The 22,265-nt window shown below is 48.9% G+C and overlaps 1 protein-coding gene across 2 annotated transcripts in view; it reads right to left on the reverse strand.

Moving 5' to 3' along the window:
* The window catches only part of LOC138548087 (cytochrome P450 4B1-like), an 880,410-nt gene that overhangs the window by 823,656 nt on the left and 34,489 nt on the right, over positions 1 to 22,265 (reverse strand). For both annotated transcript variants that reach the window (XM_069642254.1, XM_069642255.1), the window contains exon 2: positions 13,368 to 13,512. In XM_069642254.1, the coding sequence (XP_069498355.1) occupies positions 13,368 to 13,512 (145 nt within the window). The remainder of the gene's footprint in view (positions 1 to 13,367; positions 13,513 to 22,265) is intronic.

A 22,265-nucleotide genomic window follows, 5' to 3' on the forward strand; every position in this document is an offset into this window, starting at 1 on the left:
GACTAGATCATCTGCATAAGCAAGCCAATTCAGAAGTTTTCTACCCAAACCGGGTGAACCCTTGGCTACTTCGTCTATACAATCTATACAATCTCCCAAGTCTGAAATATACATATTTAATAGGCAGGGAGCCAACACGAAACCCTGCCTAAGTCCCTTCTTTGTTTTTAATATACAGCCGGACCTGAATGTAGGTGTCTGTAAAAAGGTATTCCAAAATGCTTAACAGACTGAGGAAAAGTCAATGGGCCTCATTACGAGAATCGCGGTAAAAACCGGCATGGAGGCAATACCACATCTGGGTAGCACTGACGCTGCTAACATCGGCCGATTACAAGAATGCGAGCACGCATGTAGCGGCATGCCAGTATTGTCTGTACCGGCATGCCGTAAATGACCCTAAAATCGATGTTAGCGGCATCATGGAAAGCGCTGACACCTCCTCCGCCTTCGTTCACCCCTAAATAACCCGCACCAGCAATAATGGGTCCGGCAATAGCCCAAAAGGTCAGTACGGTCGGCACCACCACCTGCACCGTCAAGGATGTCAAAAAAAGGTGGGATGACCTGCGCCTCTGTGTGTGCAATATCCTATCAGCAAATCGGAGCCAGGGTCTGGCTACAGGCAGCAGGTCCAACTCCCCCATGAAGCTCACCCGATGGGAGGAAACATGTGCCAGCACGATTGGCATGGAGGCCATTGAGGGAGTGGGAGACATGAAGCGCAGAGTCCCGTCATCAGCAGATGGAGGTGAGTGTCCACACAAACCATTGGAATGCAAAGCATGATGATGGGCCACAAATGTGACAGTGACATATGCCAATGCATGGGCCATAACACACACATGGACACACCCCTGCCTAGATGCTGTCCCCAGCACCATCACATCAACATGCATGCAGCATGCCAATGCCATACCTGCGACACACCACACCAACAACGAAACGCCATGTGTCACACTGCACGCAGTCCACAACACAAAGGCATGTCACACAGCATACAACACCTTGCACATGTGTGAACCAGATGTATTCCTGAATAACCCCCCATATAGCAAGCAACCTGTATGTCACAACTCCAAGACAGCAAATCATCACATGCGTACAACTGCACTAATACCAATGTATGCATGATGCATGTACAACCATCACTGATGCCGTCCGTCTCTTGGTCCCCCACAGGCTCAGATTCCGACAGTGATGCCGAGGACACAGCTGCACAGGCCACGACACCAACCAAAAAGGCCAGGGGCAGGGATGGCAGCAACAGGCCATCCACATCTAAGGGCCTAGGCCAGCAACAACAGCCACCCAAGGCAAGGCCAACACTGGATCCCAAGACACAGGGGCGGCAAAGTACTGCCGCAAAACCAAAAGTGGCTAAAGTGGTGGAATCCACTGATCCCGAACCAGTGGCAGATGGGACCCTGTCTGCTGCAAACAGCTCCGTAGGGGAGGCAGCTGCCACAGCGCCCCAGAGTGGTGATGAAGGACAGTGCCAGGCTGAGGTATGTGTCCCCGAGGAGGAGAACCTGTCCATGGATGTGGCAGGCACACTCAGCCCTGGGTAAACACCCCAGCACACCCCACAGAGCACCCCAACAGCACCACACTCGACCAGTCAGGAGGAGAGGCAATACCAGAGGCCTGGAGCCCCACCGAGGACACACCTGTATTGGGCCCCTCGGCAGATGTCCCATCCATCCCCCACCGGGCATCAAGGATGGAGAGTGGGGCATGGCACAAATGGAGAGGCGTCAGCAGGAGCTCACAGGGCTTGTGAAACAGTATGTTTCTGATGGTGCCATTACAAGGCAGGAGGCCCATGAGAACACTGCGGCCATGGAGGCAAGCACCATGAGCATTTGTGAGGAGCTGTCAGTGGCGAGGCAGGTCCTGGCCAGGATTAGAGATAATAATAATAATAATTAATAATAATAATTTGGAATTTATATAGCGCTACGAACCCTCAGGTATCTGAGCCCCGCTTATTATTACCCACGGTGTGTGGTGCTCATTTATCGACCTCGGAAGGATGAAAGGCTGAGTATGGCCCCGCCGGGATTCGAACCTGCGTTAGAAGGCTCTGCACGGATGTCAAAGCAAGCGCTCTACTCGCTGTGCCACTTCACCGGCTTATGCCTTGGAGGCTCAGCATCCTGCCCCCGACAGTGGAGCGTGCGGGCACAGCGTCATCGGCCAGCTCCACCCAGATGAGCCCCCTGCGTCGGTCTTCACGCACCACGCAGCACACTGACATGCAACCACTGGAGGCCAACAGAGGACACAAGTAGCAGGGGCAGCCTGATTAAGACCCATGTTGCATATGCCTATTGCACACCATGTGTGGGGGAGTTGTGGGGGAGGGAGAGGGTAGAGGGGGTGTGTGGGGGAGTTGTGGGGGCAGGGGGAGGGTGGAGGGGGTATGTGGGGGAGTTGTGGGGGGAGAGAGGGGAGAGGGAGCGTGTGGGGGAGTTGTGGGGGGAGGGGGAGTGAGGAGGTGGTGTGTGGGGGTGTGTGGGGGAGTTGTGAGGGGAGGGGGGTGGTGGAGGGGGTGTGTGGGGGAGTTGGAGGGAAATTGCACTTTTTATATATTACATGTTTAATACACCCGTTGTGCACACAAATCAAATGACTGGACATTGCTTATTGTGTATGTGTGCTTGATTGGTTTACAGTGCACAGTGTCCATGTACCCCCAAACCCAATGCATCCATGTGTCTTAGAAATATTGGCCTATCACAGACTGGGGCACAAAATGTCCATTCTGTGCATCGTCACCTGGCTGATGTGCAAACCCTTCTTCATCATCTTCATCCTCACCTGGTGGTTGCTGTTCAATGTCAGGGGGTAGAGGCACGTTCTGTCAGATGCACATGTTGTGCAGCATGGCACATGCCATGATGATCTTGGCCACCTTCTCATGCCCGTACAGGAGTGCCCCACCCAACCTGCTGAGGCAGCGAAACCGTGCCTTCAACAGGCCAAAGGTCTGCTCGATCACCACACGGGTACGGGTATGGGCACGATTGTAGTCCTCTTCGTGCCGGTTCTGCGGGTTCCGGACAATTACTACTGTGACACCTGTACTTATCACTCTCATGCCTGCAGATATTTGTAGTGCACATGCACATGTCCCTGGATGTATGCACACATTTTAATTTGCCCCAATGTGTGCTGTTCCATGGTCTACAGGTGTGGGTTGCATCGTCCAGATGATGCAGGGTGTCCATTTCCTTGCTGGTGTTCATGCACTGTGGATGCCTACTGCTGTTTTTGCTATCATCTATGTGATGTGGAGTGAATCGTAAGTATGTTTACTAGCAGCATTGGCATCATCATGATTTCTCATTCATCGCTTAATATTCCCATGGTGACATGCAGCGCTACTGTGGTGGTGGGCCAGTGACAATCAGTGTATTCCCTTGGTGGGATTGATTTGTGCGCACTCATGGATGCATGTCCTGTGTTGTGTTTTGCTGCGGTCATGTACAATGTGCATACTCACAGCATGTTGCTGCATTGTGTTACAGAGGGTACGGTCGGATGATGTGGACGTGTTGAGGGATGTGGGCTGGTTGCAAGTCTGGCATATTGGCATATTGGCATTGGTGTGCAGCTTCCATCATTTCTATGAGGTTTAGGTGTCATGTTCAGTTTCGGATGCTTTGGGGCACTGTGTTTTGCAGTATGGGCATTGTCCAGTCACCACCCCAATCTCACCCGGGTGGTGTGTGAATCTCCCCCGCCCCATTACACTGCCATGTGCCTGTCATGAAACTTACCAAGCAGCCAGGCACGTCGTCCAGCATGTCGCTCCATGTAATGTTGTATCGTGGAGTTCTGCAGGACCACTGAATCATGAGTTGATCCGGGATATTGGGCACAACAATGTGTGATGAACTTGCTGGAGTCACATACCATCTGCACATTGACAAAGTGGTATAGCTTACGATTGTGGTACGCCACCTCCATGGCATGTGGGACCACCAATTCCACATGAGTGCAGTCGAGTGCTCCGAAACAATTTGGGAGGCCTGCCAGTGCATGGAAGCCAATTTTAGTGTCAAAGATCTCTTGGGCAGTCCGTGGTAGAGAAATGTAGTCGCTTGAGTGCTTCAGGAGGGCATCCAGCACTTGGATCAGCATGCGTGAAAAAAAAGGTTGTGATATGCCATGCATCTGCCCCACTGTGTGCTGGTAGGTGCCTGTGGCTAGGAAGTGGAGCACAGACACTACCTTCAGTAGAGGGGGAATGGCAGTGCGGATTTCAATCAGGCTGACAATGTTGTCGTTTATCATGTCCACAATGGTGGTGATGGTTTCCCGGTCCAGGCGGTACAGGGTGTAGATCTGCTCAAGGGTCAGGTTGAAAGGACTGGCTTTGAAGCGAGGGATTGGAGGCTGCCTGCATGGTACCACTGGCTGCACTGGTGGGACTTGCTGGGCATGTCTCACACTCCTTCTCCTCCTGCGTCTCCTCTGTAGTGCCTGTTGTTGTTGTTGCTCATGGTGTAGCAATGCAAGCATATCCTCCAGCCCCAATATCGCAATTACAAGTGGCATCATTTTGGTGTGGAAAGGGGTGTGGTGTGTGGGTGTGCTCCTTTTGTGCTGGGCCAGACTCCATTGCCTCCAGCTGTGCTGATTGTGTGCACCTGTGGCAGTTGGGAATACAGCACATTGCTATTAGCGGGTGATCCGCGATGCCGGTGATGACGGCATCACGGTATCCCTTATTACCGCCTTCGGGATGCCGGTAGTTGCATGTCGTCGTCACTTGTGATGTCCTCCTGTTAGCAGCATCCCGGTATTGCTGGCCCCAAGGGCAGCGTGCCCGCGTTCATGCCATTACAGAGGAGCACGGTCTCAGCGGTGGCGCTGATACCGGGTTGTCAACTCGTAATATGCCGAAGCGGTATGCGGTGCCGGTATTCCCTTACCGGCATCGTTTTTCCATTACCGCGAATCTTGTAATGAGGCCCAATGAAGCTTAGGTAGATTCTTGATGAGAAAGGTCCTGCTTCTTTATGCTGGAGGATGTTAAGAATTGTGGCATTTAAGTTAGTCCTCATCATTTTTCAAAAACGAGATTGGAATGTACTAATACGTCCAGTTTGTGTAGCTCATTTTTCAACCTCTCAAAGAATCAAGGCAGAGAACATTTTGCTTTCCACATCTAGCAATGTGATCGGGAGATAGTTATAATTGATCGAGTCAATTGCCTTTTTTGTAGATTGGAAACACATGTACCAGTTTCCAGGAGTCGGGAGTCCTTCAGCGATGGACCACGATATTGAATAATGAAAATAATATAGGAGACCACAGACTGGATTTCTGTATTAATTCTTGTTGTTGATACTCAACAATAATTAAAAAAAAGAGTTCAAAAAAAATATCGGACCTCAGAGCGGGGGATTATTTTAAACAATTAGAAAGGCCATTTGGTCCCGGGGCAAGAGAATTACCAGCTCTCTTAAAGAATATCGATATAATCAAACTGAAACTCCCATTTAATTTGCTCCACAGAAGCCGCCACTTCCGTGCACTGACTCCCAGCATAGAGCTCCTCACGTTACTTACCCTACGACTCCTGAGAGAATGGATTGATTTGTGATTCTATATCGTCCCTCTCTATGCTGTTAATTAGTGACCAAAAATCATTCTATTGTTTCTTTCCTATTATTTTCAGCATTGCTTCAGTGTTTCTCTGTGCCATAACAGGACACTGCTGCATTACAAATTTTAAGATTTCTGCTTACGTAGACAGACAAATAGTATTGCTATTATTTTACTGCTTTACCTAATTTTTATATGGTAAATCAATGCGCCTCATTACAAGTATGCCGGTCCAGAAATAGTGGTGCCAGTAGCAGCATACCGGCACTGTTTTCCGTACCGGCACATTCCGACGCACAAGTGCGGAAATACTGTCACCGTAAAGTGACCCCCCCCACGGTGCTATCGCACCCGTTGGCACTGTGACGGCAAACAGCAGAAAGAGTCGCCGGACGTCCCTGAATAACTGGCACAGCGGTAGTACAGGCACATTCAGAGTTTCGCCTACACAGAAACACTAACATAAAAATGGCAGTGGCACCGTGACCACCGCGCCTGTAAAACCGGCACCACAGATCGGGTGAGCCGCAACAGGCCCTAGGTGTAGTAAATCAGCCCAGCTGCACAACATTTAACACTGGGACAAAAGGACCACACCCACACACAACCCACATCCCAACACAACCATGCTGGCAGTCGCTGTAGTAGCAATTGCGCTGGGGAACCTGCAAGGAGCTATTGAGGAGGTGGCGTAGGCGCAGGAGGCAAATGGCGAACCAGTTGGCCATGCCTAACATCAATGTCCAGCAGGTAACACCCCACAGGCAGTCACCAATAACCTGCATCAAGGCCTCGCCCTGGGACCTGACCCCAAGCCAAATCCACACCTTGTACCGGCTTGACAGGGAGACCATAATATCGATAGTCACCCTCATTAATGACGACATCAGCAGCATGATAAACATACGGACTGCAATCCCACCTTTGCTGAAGGTAGTGTCGGTACTGCACTTCCTTGCAACCAGCACATTCCAGCACATGGTGGGTGAGCTGCACAGCCTGTCACAACCCTGTTTTTCCAGAATTGTGTTCCAGGTACTGGATGCACTGCTGCGCCATGTAGCAGACCACATTGCCCCACCCAAAACCCTTCCTAGGTTAATGCCACCAAAGTGGCCTTCCATGCCCTTGCACTCATGTGGAGTTGGTTGCCAGACATGTCATTGAGGCAGTGTATAGAAATCGCAAACAACTTCACTCCCTCAACTTGCAGTTGGTCTGTGATGCTGAACACCTCATCGCCCATTGTTATGCATGATTTCTGGGATCCACACACAACTCAATGGTCTTGCGGAACTCCACGTTGCCAGGGTACATGGCACGTCACATCGGAGAGAGCACATGGCTGTTGGGTGAGTAGAATGACCAATGCTTGACCTCTGTGTAGTGCGGGGGTGGGGGTAAATAGGCGTTCATCGGAGTGCACCTTGCTGTTGGGTGAGTAGAATGACCAAAACTTGACTTCTGTGTAGTGGGGGTAGGGGGGTAAATAAGCACTCACCAAAGTGCACCTGGCTTACCGCTGCATGAGGTCCATGCCAGTTTTCCATATCACAGGAATCCATGTATTGGGAAATTGAAAGTCCCCCTAACCATGGAGTGGCACACTATGCAATGGTAACATGTACATGGGAGTATTGCCACCGGTGAGAAAGTAGCAGGTGCTTGCATGGGCACATTACCTATTTGTTCCGCTTCGCGCAGCAGTGTCTTGCCTCTTGTGCGCTGCGGGTGCAGAACACAGATTGTTAGCACCATACAAAACATGAGGCTCCTAGTAGGCAAACACGCATCATTTTGTACATTGAAAGGAATAAGACATGTAGTAGCATTGAAGGCCATATCATGACTGCAGACAGTGAGCAGGCCAAACAGTCTCAGTAGGAACGAGTGACCAAACATTGGAATATATAAAAGTTGTCACATTCAAATTTTTGAAAATCCATTGGTTCATGTGTGGCATGTTCTATGTTGTGTGCTAACAAAATCCTGGAAAAGTGTACATAATACCATCACTGACAAGACATTTCCACTACAAACTTCCAATCACCTTTCTGTCACTCCCATGCAGGTGATGCCGGATACCCCCTCACGCCATTGCTGAAGAGACAACCGATAGACGGCAGGCTTGAGGAGACCTACAACCAGGCACAGGGTACATGGGGCATCATAGAATGGACTTTTGGACTGCTCAAGGCAAGGTTCCACTGCCTCAGCCGATTCGGCGGAGCACTAATGTACAGGCCCATCAAGGTTGGCAAAATTGTCCTGGCATCTGCCATGCTGCACAATATGTGTATTCGACGGAATATTGCCCCCAGCAGAAGAGGAGGATGGGGATGACGACGATGATGGGATGGGTGTGCGAACCCAGCGGGATGGCATGGATGGTCAACATGAACGGGCTGCACTGATTAACAATTTCTTTTGAGCAATCCTCATAAGCACACGAAGCACAATTTTTGACACGTAATTTGTAACACTTTCATTAAATAATTGATACTCACACAGAAAGAGAACGTCCACTCATGATTCAGATGCACAACCCAGTGCATTATGGTCAAGAGAAATGAAAACGAGCTACAACAATACCCTCTCAAACGTACCCTCCCAGGCTTCAACTTTCTATCCCAATTATGGAAACCCCTCCCGCTCCCAAACATACCCGCCCACCTCCCAAACCCCAACTGTCTATCCCAACTATGGACCCCTCCACCCCTTCCCAAACGTATCCTCCTACCTCCCAGGCTCTAAATATCAGCATGTGGAGCAAGTGTCAATGATTCGGCACTACTTCCTGCCACACTTGGTGCCATGGTTGTCCCTCTGAGATGAGCCAGGCAGGTGCATTGATCTTCTCCTGGGGCTGCCTGCTTGGGAGCTTGTATGCGTGGTGCTGGTGGAGAGCACTGGCGTGTTTTGCGGTGGTAGGCGTGACATGATAGCCTGTATGGCCAGTGCCATTGTCTCGGCTATGTTAGATTGAACACTACTGCCCTCACTGACCCTCCGAGACATGAGGACTGTGGCACAGACCGAACACCCAATGGCACGGGCAACCCGGTGGCCAATAGCCTGACTGCTCTCCCTCTGAAGCTGTGACTCCTTTAAGTGCTGCTGCACCAGTGTGGTTTGTGTGTCCTGGCGTTCCTCCATCCATTGGAGACACACATTGAGCTCCTGGAGTGATGGGTTGGGCAAGCGCACGGGACCTCTGGGGCTCATGGGACTGAATGTGCCCAGAACATCTGGGGTGTGCTCAGTGTCCTCGCCGCTGCTTCCGCCTGCCTCAACAGCCCCATCCCCAGCACTGCTGTCTGTGCCATAAGACTCAGCCTGGTGGGGAGGTGGTGCTGCATATCCCAGTGGGAACGCGTGTGTCACGTGGGCAGCAGATGGGACAGGCAGAGGGGCTGCCTGTGTCACAGAGGCAGCAGGTGGGACAGCAATAGGGGCTGCCTGTGTCACAGGGGCAGCAGGTGGAACAAGCAGAGGGTTGCCTGGGTCACAAGGCAGCAGTTGGGACAGGCGGAAGGGCTGCCTGTGTCACAGGGGCAGCAGGGGCGTCTGCCAGTTCGGAAAGGTGTACCATAGCAATTGAGGGACGTGGTGCTGTGGGCATTGCACGTCCGCTGTCCCTTGAGGTTTGTGATTGATGATGTCCGTGTCAGATGATGTTCCTGCAGGAGAATGAAAGGCATGCTTTTAGGGAACTGACTGTATGAGTATTGTACAATTACATGCAACATGGACATCCTGCTATGTTACATTGTGGGGGCAGGCAATGCTGCATGGCATGCCTACCTCATGCATGGGTTGCATTGACTCAGCTGCAGGCACTGTGCAGACTGCACATGTGACACAGCTGTGCTGGGTATGCTCACATACCCCCACATTGGGCTGTGTGTAGTGCCATGCGTGTCTGCCCTTGTGCGGATATTTTGGATGTGTTGCAAAGGTTGTTGGGGGGATGCATGCCTGGAGTCGATGTGTGACCTGGTTGCATGGCCAGGATGTGTGTGGTGTATTCACAGTAGGGCTTCCAGGGTGATATGAGTAACATGCACTCCACAATCAGTGTATGTCCGTGCAGGTGAGGGCGTACCAGTGTTGTGATGTGCTGTCAGTGGCAGCACAGCAGGCACACATGCAATACTCGTGACCAGAAAGCACATTGTCACCTTCATGGGTTATGTTTTCTTCTTTTGTCATTTGAGCCTGCTTAAGAGTTGTTAATCTGTGTATCCATGTGCGGGTTGGGAGTGGGTGTGCCTGAGTACATGGCCAACGCTGTAGCCGTGCTCTACATGCAGCTGTGTATGGGTGTCCCTGAATGGGTGGGTGTGCTGCAGTGTGCAGGTGACACTGTGACTCATTCTGGGTCCTGTATTAACCACGCCAGTAGGTTGCTAATGGAGCCAGTGGCGAATGTACATATGCTGACTTAATAGTGGAACTGGACTAATCAAAGTCCAGGGATGAGGAAGTCAGGTGGCAGGATGTTCTTGAATCACATTCCCATTTAGTCCCATACGGTCCCATATGGGTGGGTAGGCATTTTTCAGTGATTAAAAGTCCACTGAGCATGCCAGGCCCGCAGCACATGACACAGACAGGCCTGTTGGCCATTGCAGCACTGCCAGCCACTGTAATTGGCTGCCCTCATGTGTTTGCTGGACCTGGCACATGTCTGGCGGTGTACTTACAGGAACCATAGTGTCAGTTCACACGCAGTCATGTATGGTGCTTTATCATGTGGTTGTGTATGGGTCATACTTGGGGGCAGGGCATGTGACTTGCTTTGCACTATATTCAGTGAGGGGTGCATGGGAGTGCTGGGTGTGGTTGGGGTGATGTGGACAATGCTACAGGCATTTATGTGCATTGATGGTAGAGGGTGGCAGGATATGCTTGATTGAGATTTATATTTGTGCATTTTCTGTACTCACCAGCCTCGACAGGTGTGCCAGCTCCTGTCTCTGCTGCACCGACTACCTCGATGTCCTCCAGATACAGCACACTGCTTCACTTCTCCCATACAAGCAGCTTCAGGGGTGAGGGTGGTCAGCCACCTGTGGCTGTGCATTTGTGGCGGTGTGAAGTCTGAAGGTTCTGCACACTTAGCCAGAGGTCATCCCACTGCTTGTGGCAGTCTTTTATGCTCCATGCTGTCACACCCACTGCTGTCACCTTCCATGCTGCTTCTGCCCATATTGCCTTGCGCCGGGACTGTGTGCTTTGCTGCTGGTCTGCGTAAAGAAACTCCCCTGTATTTTCCACTATGTGCTCCACCAGCATGGTGAGCTCTACCTCACTGAAGTGTGGCTTCCGCTGGGGGGTTTAAGGAATCCTTGATGTCATGTCCCTGTATGTGTTGGGCACTCATTAAGGGTGGCTGGCTTCTGGTACAAGGAGACTGCAGTGGATTGTGATTTTTGTAATGGCCGCCGGGCTCTTTCTGGTTCCGGCGATCACGTTATTTACGGTTCTGGTGTTTATGGCTCTGTGTATGCAGTGCCGCTATGCACCATTGGTGGCGGTACGTCCCGTCTACACCGGTATTGCCATGATGACGGTGTCACTGGTTCCAGGGATGAGGGATACGTGCGGCTGCCAATCCGTAATCCTACCTTGTTCCGGAACCAGGCGGTAGCGGACCCGGTAGGACCGCCATTAAGGTAACACTGGATTTTTAACGCAAAACTCGTGTCGTAGGACTCATAAGAGATGGAAATATTGGTTACGTTTGTTTAAGGAGCCTAGGTCAGGGTATGCCAAGTACCCTCTGTGTCCTATACAGCAACCTTGCATAGCTGGTTGTGAGGGCCAGACATATGGAACGCTGAATTCAAAATTGAATCCTCATAAGGGGAGTTTGTCTGAGAAAAATCCTGAAAGATTGAATATGGTAGACCCCAATGACGCCAGGTTGTTAAAGTATTACAAACTCAGTGATTGAGGTGTGGGATACTTTCCCTCTCACCAGTTTCCTAGAAAGAATTGGAGGGCCTGCTTCTTGATAGAACAGAAGGACTATAAGAAGATGCTGACATGGACACTGGAGAAAAAGCTCTACTAAAAAGTGCAAACTTCAAGACAATCAGGATGATGAAGGGCACACCCTATATGCTGCGACCAAGATAATACACACTCCTCTTGAAGCCTTGTTGCATCCAGTCACTGAGCTAATCCCAGCTACAAAGATGCAAGAGCACCATCCATGCGATGCAGCAGCAGATGGCAGAGGATGTGCAGCTGCCTTAAACACTCTGGTCCTCAAACTAACTACCCAAGGCACAAATACTGGGAGGAGTGCCTTCTTACATGAAGTCACTTAGCAAGGAATCTCCTTTGTGTCTCCACCACCGGAACCGTTCATTCGATGGAAACGACCAGTCTGCAAAGTACTTAAGCTGTGGGCACCTCATTTCCAGTGACTAACAGCTGCTCCTTCTATCAGAGGTTACACCCACAACTGCTACTAGACACACTAACCTGCAACTCTGAATTGCCTGCCCCTAACTGGAGCCAAGAATAGGACAGCTCTGGTTGGAAACACCCAAAGTATGCATGGTACCATCCATGTGACCTCAACTCCTCTTCAAAGTGCTCAAGTCTGACATCAAAGGTCCTGTCAATCAGCCTGTCTACTAACCTCTCTTCTGAGGTAACCTCACATTGTGGATGAGAGGATAGTAGGCCACTATCTCCACAGGTATATAATTCTGAACAATGGCTATACCATGCCACAGTAATCACAGCAACAGCCAAAGACCACCGTAGAATGCTTTATTTTGCCTTTTCCTGTACTTGAAGATTTTAGTTACTTATAAAAGTGGTAACTATTTTATGTATCTACCTGGGTAGACAGTCATTTCTTTTAACATGATAAAAAGTTACCCTGTATTCTTGCTACCTTTATCTCCTTAAAGCTTAGCCTTCACTTCTCCGCTCAGCTACTAATAGCTCAGCCAGTTGAAGACTAGGTATCCCCTCCCAATTGCACTCAACACGAACAATGCACTGCCTTCACTAATTCGAGCAGCACAGACCACCTGGTGAGCTGGTGGTAGGCCCTCTCCCAACCCACTGCCATGCCCCAGGGAACTCATATGGAGTTCTTAGGCCCCAGATCACATGTCCGTCTGATTGTGGAAAATCCCTTTTGGATCTCCATGGCCAGGTGGGGTGAATAATGGAGCTATCTTCGCCCTACCAGCTCCGAGCTGGCAGATCGCCACCCGGGCACTGCCAGGTAGCCACTACCAATAGTTTGGTGGTGCCAGTAATCTGACTGATAAAGGCGCTTACATCAGTGGGTAGCCATTGGCACAGTGGTTGCTTAATCAGGTGGCACCACCACCTACTGACCAGAAGACAGAGGGTCTGTGAATACCCTCTAACAATATATGAGTACGGTGGCACCAAATACCAAACCATCAATTCCCTGTTTGTTCACCTGGATCGGACAAGACACACAAACGCATGTGTACCTCCTCCATAGGTACAAGAGCTCAATGAGACACTCCTCGAAAATATGAGAGTCTCTGGGTAGGGATATGAACGGGTACATCATGATGAGTGATGGCAATAGGTGATACCCTTGCGCCATCACCTAGGGTAATGCTGTTGCCACTTAACCACTTTCCTCATTTTTCAGACATTTGTACACTGAGTTTGAACTTTCAGATGAACTTAATACAATATTTATAGTATAACGTACAAAAATGTAACATAAAAGGGCTTACCTCCTCTTGCCATCAGGGTTTTAGCATAATCCGGGTGAGTGATGTTTAAGTAGGCCACAAATCTCCCAAACCACACTGGGTAAGCATATGGGTATTGTATGCCCCAAGCAACCAGTTTGTCCAAATCATATCCATCTTCAACAAACTAAAATAAAAGGAGTGAAATGAGGATGCAGTGAGTCTTGTATCCTCAAGGAAACCATATTATGAACCAGGTCATGCTTTCATAAAAATCACACAACAGTCTCTTTGTCATCAGATCAGTTCTTTTAAGAATTTGTATGGGTGTTTCTGTCTCTATGACAGTGCGTCTCTGTCTTTCTCTCTCTCACTTATTTGACTGGCATTCTATCCATTGTATTTGAGTCTTTTAGACAGCCCAGACTCGTTCAGAGAACACAAGACTAGTGCTATGCCAGCTCTGACAATACAGCTCCGCCCGCTTACTCTTCCCAACCACTATCGACCAACCCACCTCTCTCACCTCCCTCCCAGATTCCGCTCACTCCCCTCACTCCCCTCCACCCCCCACCCTTGCCACCCTTCGCAGCCACTCACCCACTCCTCCCTACCACCACCCCTACAACCTCCATAACTCCCCCCTGTGTCGAAGTAAGATGCATCCTTCTTAATGCCAGATCTGTAGCAAAAAACAGACACATCATCTTTGACCTCCTCGCCTCGGACAAACCAGACCTAGGGCCTCATTACGACCCAGGCGGTAAGTTACCGCCTGGGTCGTACCTTTACCACCATGGCGTAAACTACGTTTACGCCATGGTGGTTGGCGGACTTACCGCCCCATTCCGAGGGTTGGCGGGGCGGTAAATCCCCAATCCCCATTTACCCTTCCCCATTCCCATTTTTGCCCCATAGGGCATAATGGGAGTGGGGAAGGCGTTAAAACCTCCATGGCGCTATAAAAGCAGGTGTTAAAACCTCCATGGCGCTAAGGGACCTCGGAATCAGGCGGTAAGGGTCGGCGCTGTTTACGCCGCCGTAAAACCCTTACCGCCTGAGTCGTAATGAGGCCCCTAGTCTTTATCATGGAAACCTGGTTCTCCGACGACTTTGCCCCCATCGCCCATGAAGCCTTCCCCCCGGACCTACTCCCTCATCCCATTCAACCGTCCCTCTTGAGGAGGAGGAGGAGCAATCGTTTTCCAAGTCACACTTATCTGCCTCAAATCATCGACTGCCAGACAATCATCCCTTCCTGTGAATCGCTTCTCGGCAAACTATCCCTCCCCCCCCAACATTCTCCCACAGCTTCCTAATCATCTTCAGACCCCCTGGTTATGACAGACAATTCTCAAGCTACCTCTATGATGCAATAGCCACCATCCAAATAAACCTACCCACCCTCACTCTTCTAGGGGACTTCAATACGTGGCTAGACATTCCCACCAACCCCATGACCGACTCACTGGTCGACTGCCTAGATGCGCTTAACCTCCACCTTCAAATGAACGGCCCAACTCACTCTAAATGACACACCCTGGATGCCATCTTTAGCTCCCACGACCAGATACATCTAAGCTCCTCTACACCTATCATCTGGTCTGATCACTTCATTGTGCCTTTCATCATTCGCTCGCCCGCCCCCCCCCCATAATTGAACCAGAAGCCTGAAATCAACGCAAATGCTGGAAGAAACTAAAAATCCTCCCTGACCTAGGTGATGCGCTACTTCAAACTCCTCCCTCAACCAACCCCACCCTTAACCATCGACTCCTTTGACTCGTGGCTCAATATCTCATTAATCCCGCTCACCCCCACTTGCCAATCCTCCACTAGCTGTGGCCCTTATCCCAATGGTTTACACCAGAACTGAAGACTGCAAAACGACTGTATAAATCCCTCAAAAGCAAATGGCGGAAAGATAAAACCAACCTGAGTAGATCCACCCTGGTCCGGCACCATCGCCGAAATCTGAAAAGCAAAAAAAGTCCACTACAACTCTCGAATTCTCAACTGTGAAAACCCCAGCAAGGAACTCCACAAAATTATTTCTGAATTCACCAAACCAACCTGTACCACTACCCAATCGACCCCTTTCTTAGTCACTCTGTGACGCACTCTATCTCCACTTCTACTTTGCTGCGCTCGACAGAACAAATTCTCTTAACAACAAACTTGCCCTCTTGTCCCAGCCACGTAATCCACCCGCACCACCAGTAACCCCCCGGCCTGCCACAGCAACTACAACCCATCCCACCTTCGACTCGTTCACACCAATATCAAGAGACCAATTTCTAAAACTTCTCTCTGCCCGGAAACCATCTGGCTCCCCCCTAGACCCCTGCACCGCCTCAATCCTCAAAGAAATATTCTCATCCACCTGCGCAGGAGAGTACACACGAACCATCATAAATGACTCCCTCTCCTCTGGAATCTTCCCCGATGCCTTCAAAACTGCTTATGGCAAGCCTCTTCTAAAAAAAACTTCCTTCGACCCCAAAAACGACCACCCCATCTCAAACACCAGGTTCCTTACTAAACTCATTGATTGAACTGCATACTCCCAAATAAATGCCTTTGTCGAATCAGCAATCTGCTAGACCCTGCACAATCAGGATTCAGATCTCGACACAGAACCGAAACCACTCTGACCTCAATCTGGGACGACCTTAAGATCACTGCAGACTCTGCAGGATGCGCTGCACTAATCCTTCTAGACCTGTCAACACCGGAGTTCCACAAGGAGCATGCCTATCAGCCCTCCTGTTCAATCTCTATTTGTCCACCCTACCGGGAATAATCCGCCCGCACAATATCCTGTGCTATGACTACACCGATAACACCTAATTAATCCTAAAACTGCTCAACTCAAACCCCAACTGTCAGCCCAACCTCACAGCCTGCCTCCTTGACATTGATCGCTGGATGACCACAACCCACCTCCTCCTAAACCCCACTAAACCCAAATTATTGGTGTGCGGCAACACCAATCTTCTCCCCCATCCCCTACCATGGCCATCAGCCATGGGTGTCCCACCCACCACCTCGACCACAGTAAAAAAGCTTGGATGCACTCTCGACTCTGACCTAAGCCACTCTCGCCAAATCAACAATGTCTCTAAGTCCTGCCATTACCACATCAAAATTCATAGACGCATTTACCCGTACCTCTCCTTTCCCAACAGACTTACCGCTGTCCAATCTATTGTAATGTCGAGACTGGACTACGCCAACTCCCTCTACCTCGGGGTACAAGCATACCACCTCATTAAACTACAAAGAGCACAAAACACTTCAGCCAAATTGCTTCTAGCGCTTGGCCCAAGAGACCACACCTCTCCAGCTCTCAAAACTCTCCACTGGCTCCCGGTTGCACGAAGAGTGACTTTCAAAGCCCTATGCATCTCCCACCGAGCAGTGAATAAAACCGGCCCTCTATACTATAGATGGTGCAGATCGAGAAGATGAAATGGATAGAGTAGATGGAACGGATAGAGTGGATGGAACGGATAGAGTAGATGGGACTGATAGAGTAGATGGGACGGATAGAGTGGATGAAACAGATAGAGCGGATGAAACGGGCAGAGCATATGAAACGGATAGAGTAGATGAAACAGATAGAGTGGATGGAACAGATAGAGTGGACAGAACGGATAAGGGATGGAAGGATGAGAGATGGAACGGATGAGGGGATAGAACCGATGAAGTGAGTGAATGGATGGAGTAGAGGGAATAGACGAAGAGAATAGAAAGGATGAAGTGGATAAATCGGACGAAGTGGATGGAAAGGATAGAGTATTTGTATTTGTATTTATTGTGTTTATATAGCGCTTTAATCCAAAACGCTTTAAATTTTAACAACAGAATACATACAACATTATAACAGTAGAAGCAATTACAATTCTGAATCAAACCAGTAGAGCAATTAAACTGGGAGGGAAGAGAGAAGGGTGAGGAAGGGACGAAGGAGGGAAACAGAAGGGGTATAAGGGTGAGAATGAGGGAGGGTAGGAGGAAGGGGAAGATAGAGGATCATAGGGAAGATTCAAGGGAAGGAGAGGGAATGAGAGGAGGGGAAGGTTTCATGGCGGGGAATGGAGAGGGAGAGATTTCAGGGAAGAGCGGAAGGAGGAGAAGGTAGGTATAGAGCGGATTGAGAGAGGTAAGGAATTCCACTGCAGGGGACCTAGGAGCTGAAAGCTGAAAGGAGCAGAAACGGGAGGAGGCACATGGGAAAGGTAGATGGAACGGATAGAATGGACGGAACGGATGAAGTGAATTGAACAGATGGAGTGGATAGAACGGATTAAGTGGATGGAACAGATGAAGTGGATGAAACGGATGAAGTGGACGGAACGGATAAAGCGGATGGAACGAACGAAATGGATGAAATGGATGGAACGGATGAAGTGGATGGAACGGATGAAGTGGATGGAACGGAAGAAATGGATGAAACGGATGAAGTGGATGGAACAGATGAGGTGGATTGAACGGACGAAATGGATGGAACGGACGGAGTGGATGGAATGGATAAGAGATGGAACAGATGAGGGGATAGAAAGGATGAAGTGAATGGAATAGATGGAACAGATAGAATGGACAGAACGGATGAAGTGAATTGAACGGATGAAGTGGATGGAATAGATGAAGAGACTGGAAAGAATGAAGTGGATGGAACAGACAAAATGGATGGATAGGACGAAGTGGATGGAATGGACGAAGTGGATGGAACGGACAAAGTGGATGGAACAGACGGAGTGGATGGAAAGGATAGAACAGATGGAACGGATGGAGTGGATGGACCAGATGGAGTGGATGGAGTAGATGGACTGGATGGAAAAGATGGAGTGCAAGAAACGGATAGAGTGGATGGAACGGACAAAGTGGATGGAACGGATGAGTAGAAGAACGGATGGAGTGGATGGAAAAGATAGAACGGATGGAACGGATGGAGTGGATGGAAGGGATGCAGTGGATGGAGTAGATGGACTGGATGGAAAGAATGGAGTGGATGGAATGGATAGACTGGATGGAATGGATGGAGTGGATGGAACGGATGGAATGAATGGAATGGATGGAGTGGACAGAATGGATGGAGTGGACGGAATGGATGAAGTGGATGGAACGGATGAAGTCGATGGAACAGATGAAGTGGAGAGAACAGATAGAGTGGGTAGAACTGATAGACGAGATGGAACGGATAGAGTGGATGGAATGGATAGAGTGGATAGAACGGATAGAGTGTATGGAACGGATGTAGTGGATGGAACGGATGGAATGAATGGAATGGATGGAGTGGACGGAACGGATGGAGTGGACGGAATGTATGAAATGGACGGAACGGATAAAGTGGACAGAACAGATGAAGTCGATCGAATGGATGAAGTGGACGAACGGATGAAATGGACAGAACAGATAGAGTGGGTAGAACTGATAGAGGAGATGGAACGGATAGAGTGGATGGAACGGATAGAGTGGATAGAACGGATAGAGTGGATGAACAGATAGAGTGGATGGAACGATTAGAGTGGATGGAACGGATATAGCGGCTGGAACGGACGGAGTGGATGGAATAGATGAAGAGAATGGAACAGATGAAGTGGATGGAAGGATGGAAAGGATGGAAAGGACGGCCTGGATGGAGTGGATGGATGGAGTGGATGGAGTGGATGGAGTCAATGGAGTGGATGAAGTGGATGGAACGGATGAGGGCATGGAACGGATGGAAATGATGGAGTAGATGGAGTGGACAGATGGATTGGATAGAACAGACGGAGTGGCTAGAACGGACAGAGGCGATAGAACGGACGGAGAGGATAGAACAGACAGAACGGATAGAACGGACGGAGTGGATGGAACGGATGGAGTGGATGGAAAGGATGGAGTAGATGGAGCGGATGAAGTGGATGGAACGGATGAAGTGGATGGAACAGATGAAGTGGATGGAACGGATGAAGTGGATGGAATTGATGAAATGGATGGAACAGATGAAATGGATGGAACGGATTGGAGTGGATGGAGTGGAAGGAAAAGATAGAGTGGATGAAGGATGGAGTGGATGGAAAAAGAAGGGAAAGGATGGAAATGATGGAAACAATATAAAGTATGGAAAGGATGGAAAGTATAGAAAGGATGGAAAGGATGAAATGGATAGAAAAAATGAAACGGATGGAACCGATGAAACAGATTAATCGGATTGAACGGATGGAACGGACAGAACGGATGGAATAGATGGAACGGAAGGAGTGGATGGAGTGGATGAAAATGATGTAGTGGATGGAGCAGATGCAACGGATGGAGCAGATGGAGTCGATGGAATGGATAGAGTGGTTTGAAAGGATGGAGTGGACGGAAAGGATGGAACAGATGGAACAGATGGAAAAGGTGGATGGAGTGGATAGAAAGGATAGAGTGATTAGAGTGGATGGAAAGGACATAGTGGATGGAGTGGATGGAGTGGATGGAAAAAGAAGGGAAAAAATGGAAATGATGGAAAGGGTGGAAAGGATAGAAAGTATGGAAAGGATGAAAAGTATAGAAAGGATGGAAAGGAAGAAACAGATAGAAAGGATGAAACGGATGGAACGGTGAAACGGATGAATCAGAAGGAACGGACGGAATGGATGGAACGGACGGAACAGATGGAATGGATGGAATAGATGGAGTGGTTTTAAAGGATGGAGTGCGTGGAAAGGATGGAATGGATGGAAATGATGGAGTGGATGGAAAGGAAAGAGCAGATGTAACGGATGTAGTGGATGGAATGGATGGAGTGGATGGAAAGGATGGAGTGGACGGAAAGGATTTAACGGATGGAAAAGGTGGATAGAAAGGATAGAGTGAATAGAGTGGATGGAAAGGACAGAGTGGATGGAGTGGATGCAGTGGATATATCTCTGTACGTCTCTGTATCTCCTATTTATGCTATGTATATGCTATGTACCTGTATACCCATGTTATATGTATCACATGTTTACCCTATCCATCCTGTCACTTTATATACGTATGCCGCTGTCTACGCCCCCTGCCCTCCTCTCTTGCTTGGTCGCAAGCGCTTTACTGATAACCACCATATCACACTACTACACGTACTCTCTCCTATACACCATCATTCAACTAGAACAGAACACAGCTATACTATGACACATTCGGCCTAGCTGTTCTCATACTATCATGACCCCACAAACACCTCATCATCCTAATAAAACACAGCTAGCTGAGCACATACCGGCTAGCTTAGGCATCTCCTCAGGCCTAACACAGCCAGAACTCAGTCTGGGTGTCCACCCTCCAGACTGAGCACATCCAACTGATTTACTCAGCACCACACCTACCGCTAAGAAGCAGCTATCATGCAACAACCACACCAGCTGCACACATATCTGGTGCGCCCGCGCACCCTATGACACTCTCTCTCTCTACTGACTTGAACTGCGGTTCCCGAGGGCGTTCAACTTACGAGCGCTTTGAGGTCATACCAATGATAGATAAGGCGATATATAAATGCCAAATAACATAACATAACATAACATAACATAACATAACATAACATAACATAACATAACAGATACATGGTTTAATTTTTCCAGATATCTATTTAGATTTGAATGTTCCAGCTGTAATGCTTCAGGTCGTAAAACAGTGATTCAGGTTAGTTGGGATCACCAGACCTTTTGCATGATATGCTGATTCATTTGTATTTGTATTTGTATTTGTATTTGTTTTAGTTATAACGCGCAAAACCATCAGGCCCGGAGGCATCAGGGCGTAATTTGTGCAAAGTTACAGGAATGCATATATACAGACATAAAATTACAGAAATTAACAATAATAGAAATATTGACAAGGTTCCTATCTACAAATATTACAGTGGTTTCAGTGGCGCTAAGGCTTAGCAGTGGATATACCCATAGGGTGTACAGAAAAAATAGAAAGGAGGTCAGCATGTCAGAGCATGTAAGACATGGGTGCTTAGCATGTCTAAAGTTGGTTGAAAACCCAGAATTTGGTTTTGGCCTTGAATTTGTTGAATGAGTCTTCTTTTGTTGATGATAGCCTCTTTGTAGGTAAGTGAGGCGAGAAGGAACCCCTCGTTATGCTCATCAGAGGGGTAGCTTTTCCATCGATTTTCAGTACAGCGTTTAGCTTTGCGGAGCATTCTTAACTGTGGGGTAAACCATGAGTTGAGATGTGCTTGTGGTTTAGCCTTCCTGAGTTTGAAAGGTGCTATAGAGTCTATGGCTGTAAGCATAGCTTGGTTATAGGTGTCTGCTAGGGAGGTGGGGTCTGAGCAGGTGTAGGTGGCTGCATTGAGGGAAGGGAGTAACAGTGGGAGGGGTTTCTCCTTAGTTATGTCCTTTTTACTTCTATCAGGGAGTGCTGGGGCTATCGGTGTCGGAATTCGCAGGGTTGCTTCGATATGAAAAGTTATGATGTGATGGTCAGACCATAGGCAAGGGGTATTGTCAAGAACCTTAATATTGCAGTTAGAGCCGGCTAACCAGTCAAGAGTTCTGCCTTTGATATGTGTGGGTTCTTGAATGTACAAGGTGAGGCCGAGGTCAGTTAGGACATTCTCCAGATCTAATGCAACAGGATCTTTGGGGTCACCAAGACCTAAGTTAAGGTCACCTAGGATGATGGTTTGTGAATTATTTTTAGTTTTATTAAGGAGGAGAGTGGATATTTCACCGACAAAGGTCGGTGCTGGACCTGGGGGCCTATAGATAAGGTGGAGGGCGGCTGTTTGGTTCGGTGTTAGTGATAGTTTGACAGACAACGACTTGGCTGATTCAAGTTTGGAGTCAGGTACCACTCTTATGTCAAGAGCGTTTTTATGGATGAAGGCCACACCACCACCTCTGGAGTGGGGAGTGGTACGGATAGATGTTTGTAAACATTTTGAATACAAATAATTGTGGTACTTAAAACCCTGCA

This window comes from Ambystoma mexicanum, chromosome 1q (assembly GCF_040938575.1).
Source record: "Ambystoma mexicanum isolate Mex_15411 chromosome 1q, UKY_AmexF1_1, whole genome shotgun sequence".
NCBI classification, from domain to species: Eukaryota; Metazoa; Chordata; class Amphibia; order Caudata; family Ambystomatidae; genus Ambystoma; species Ambystoma mexicanum.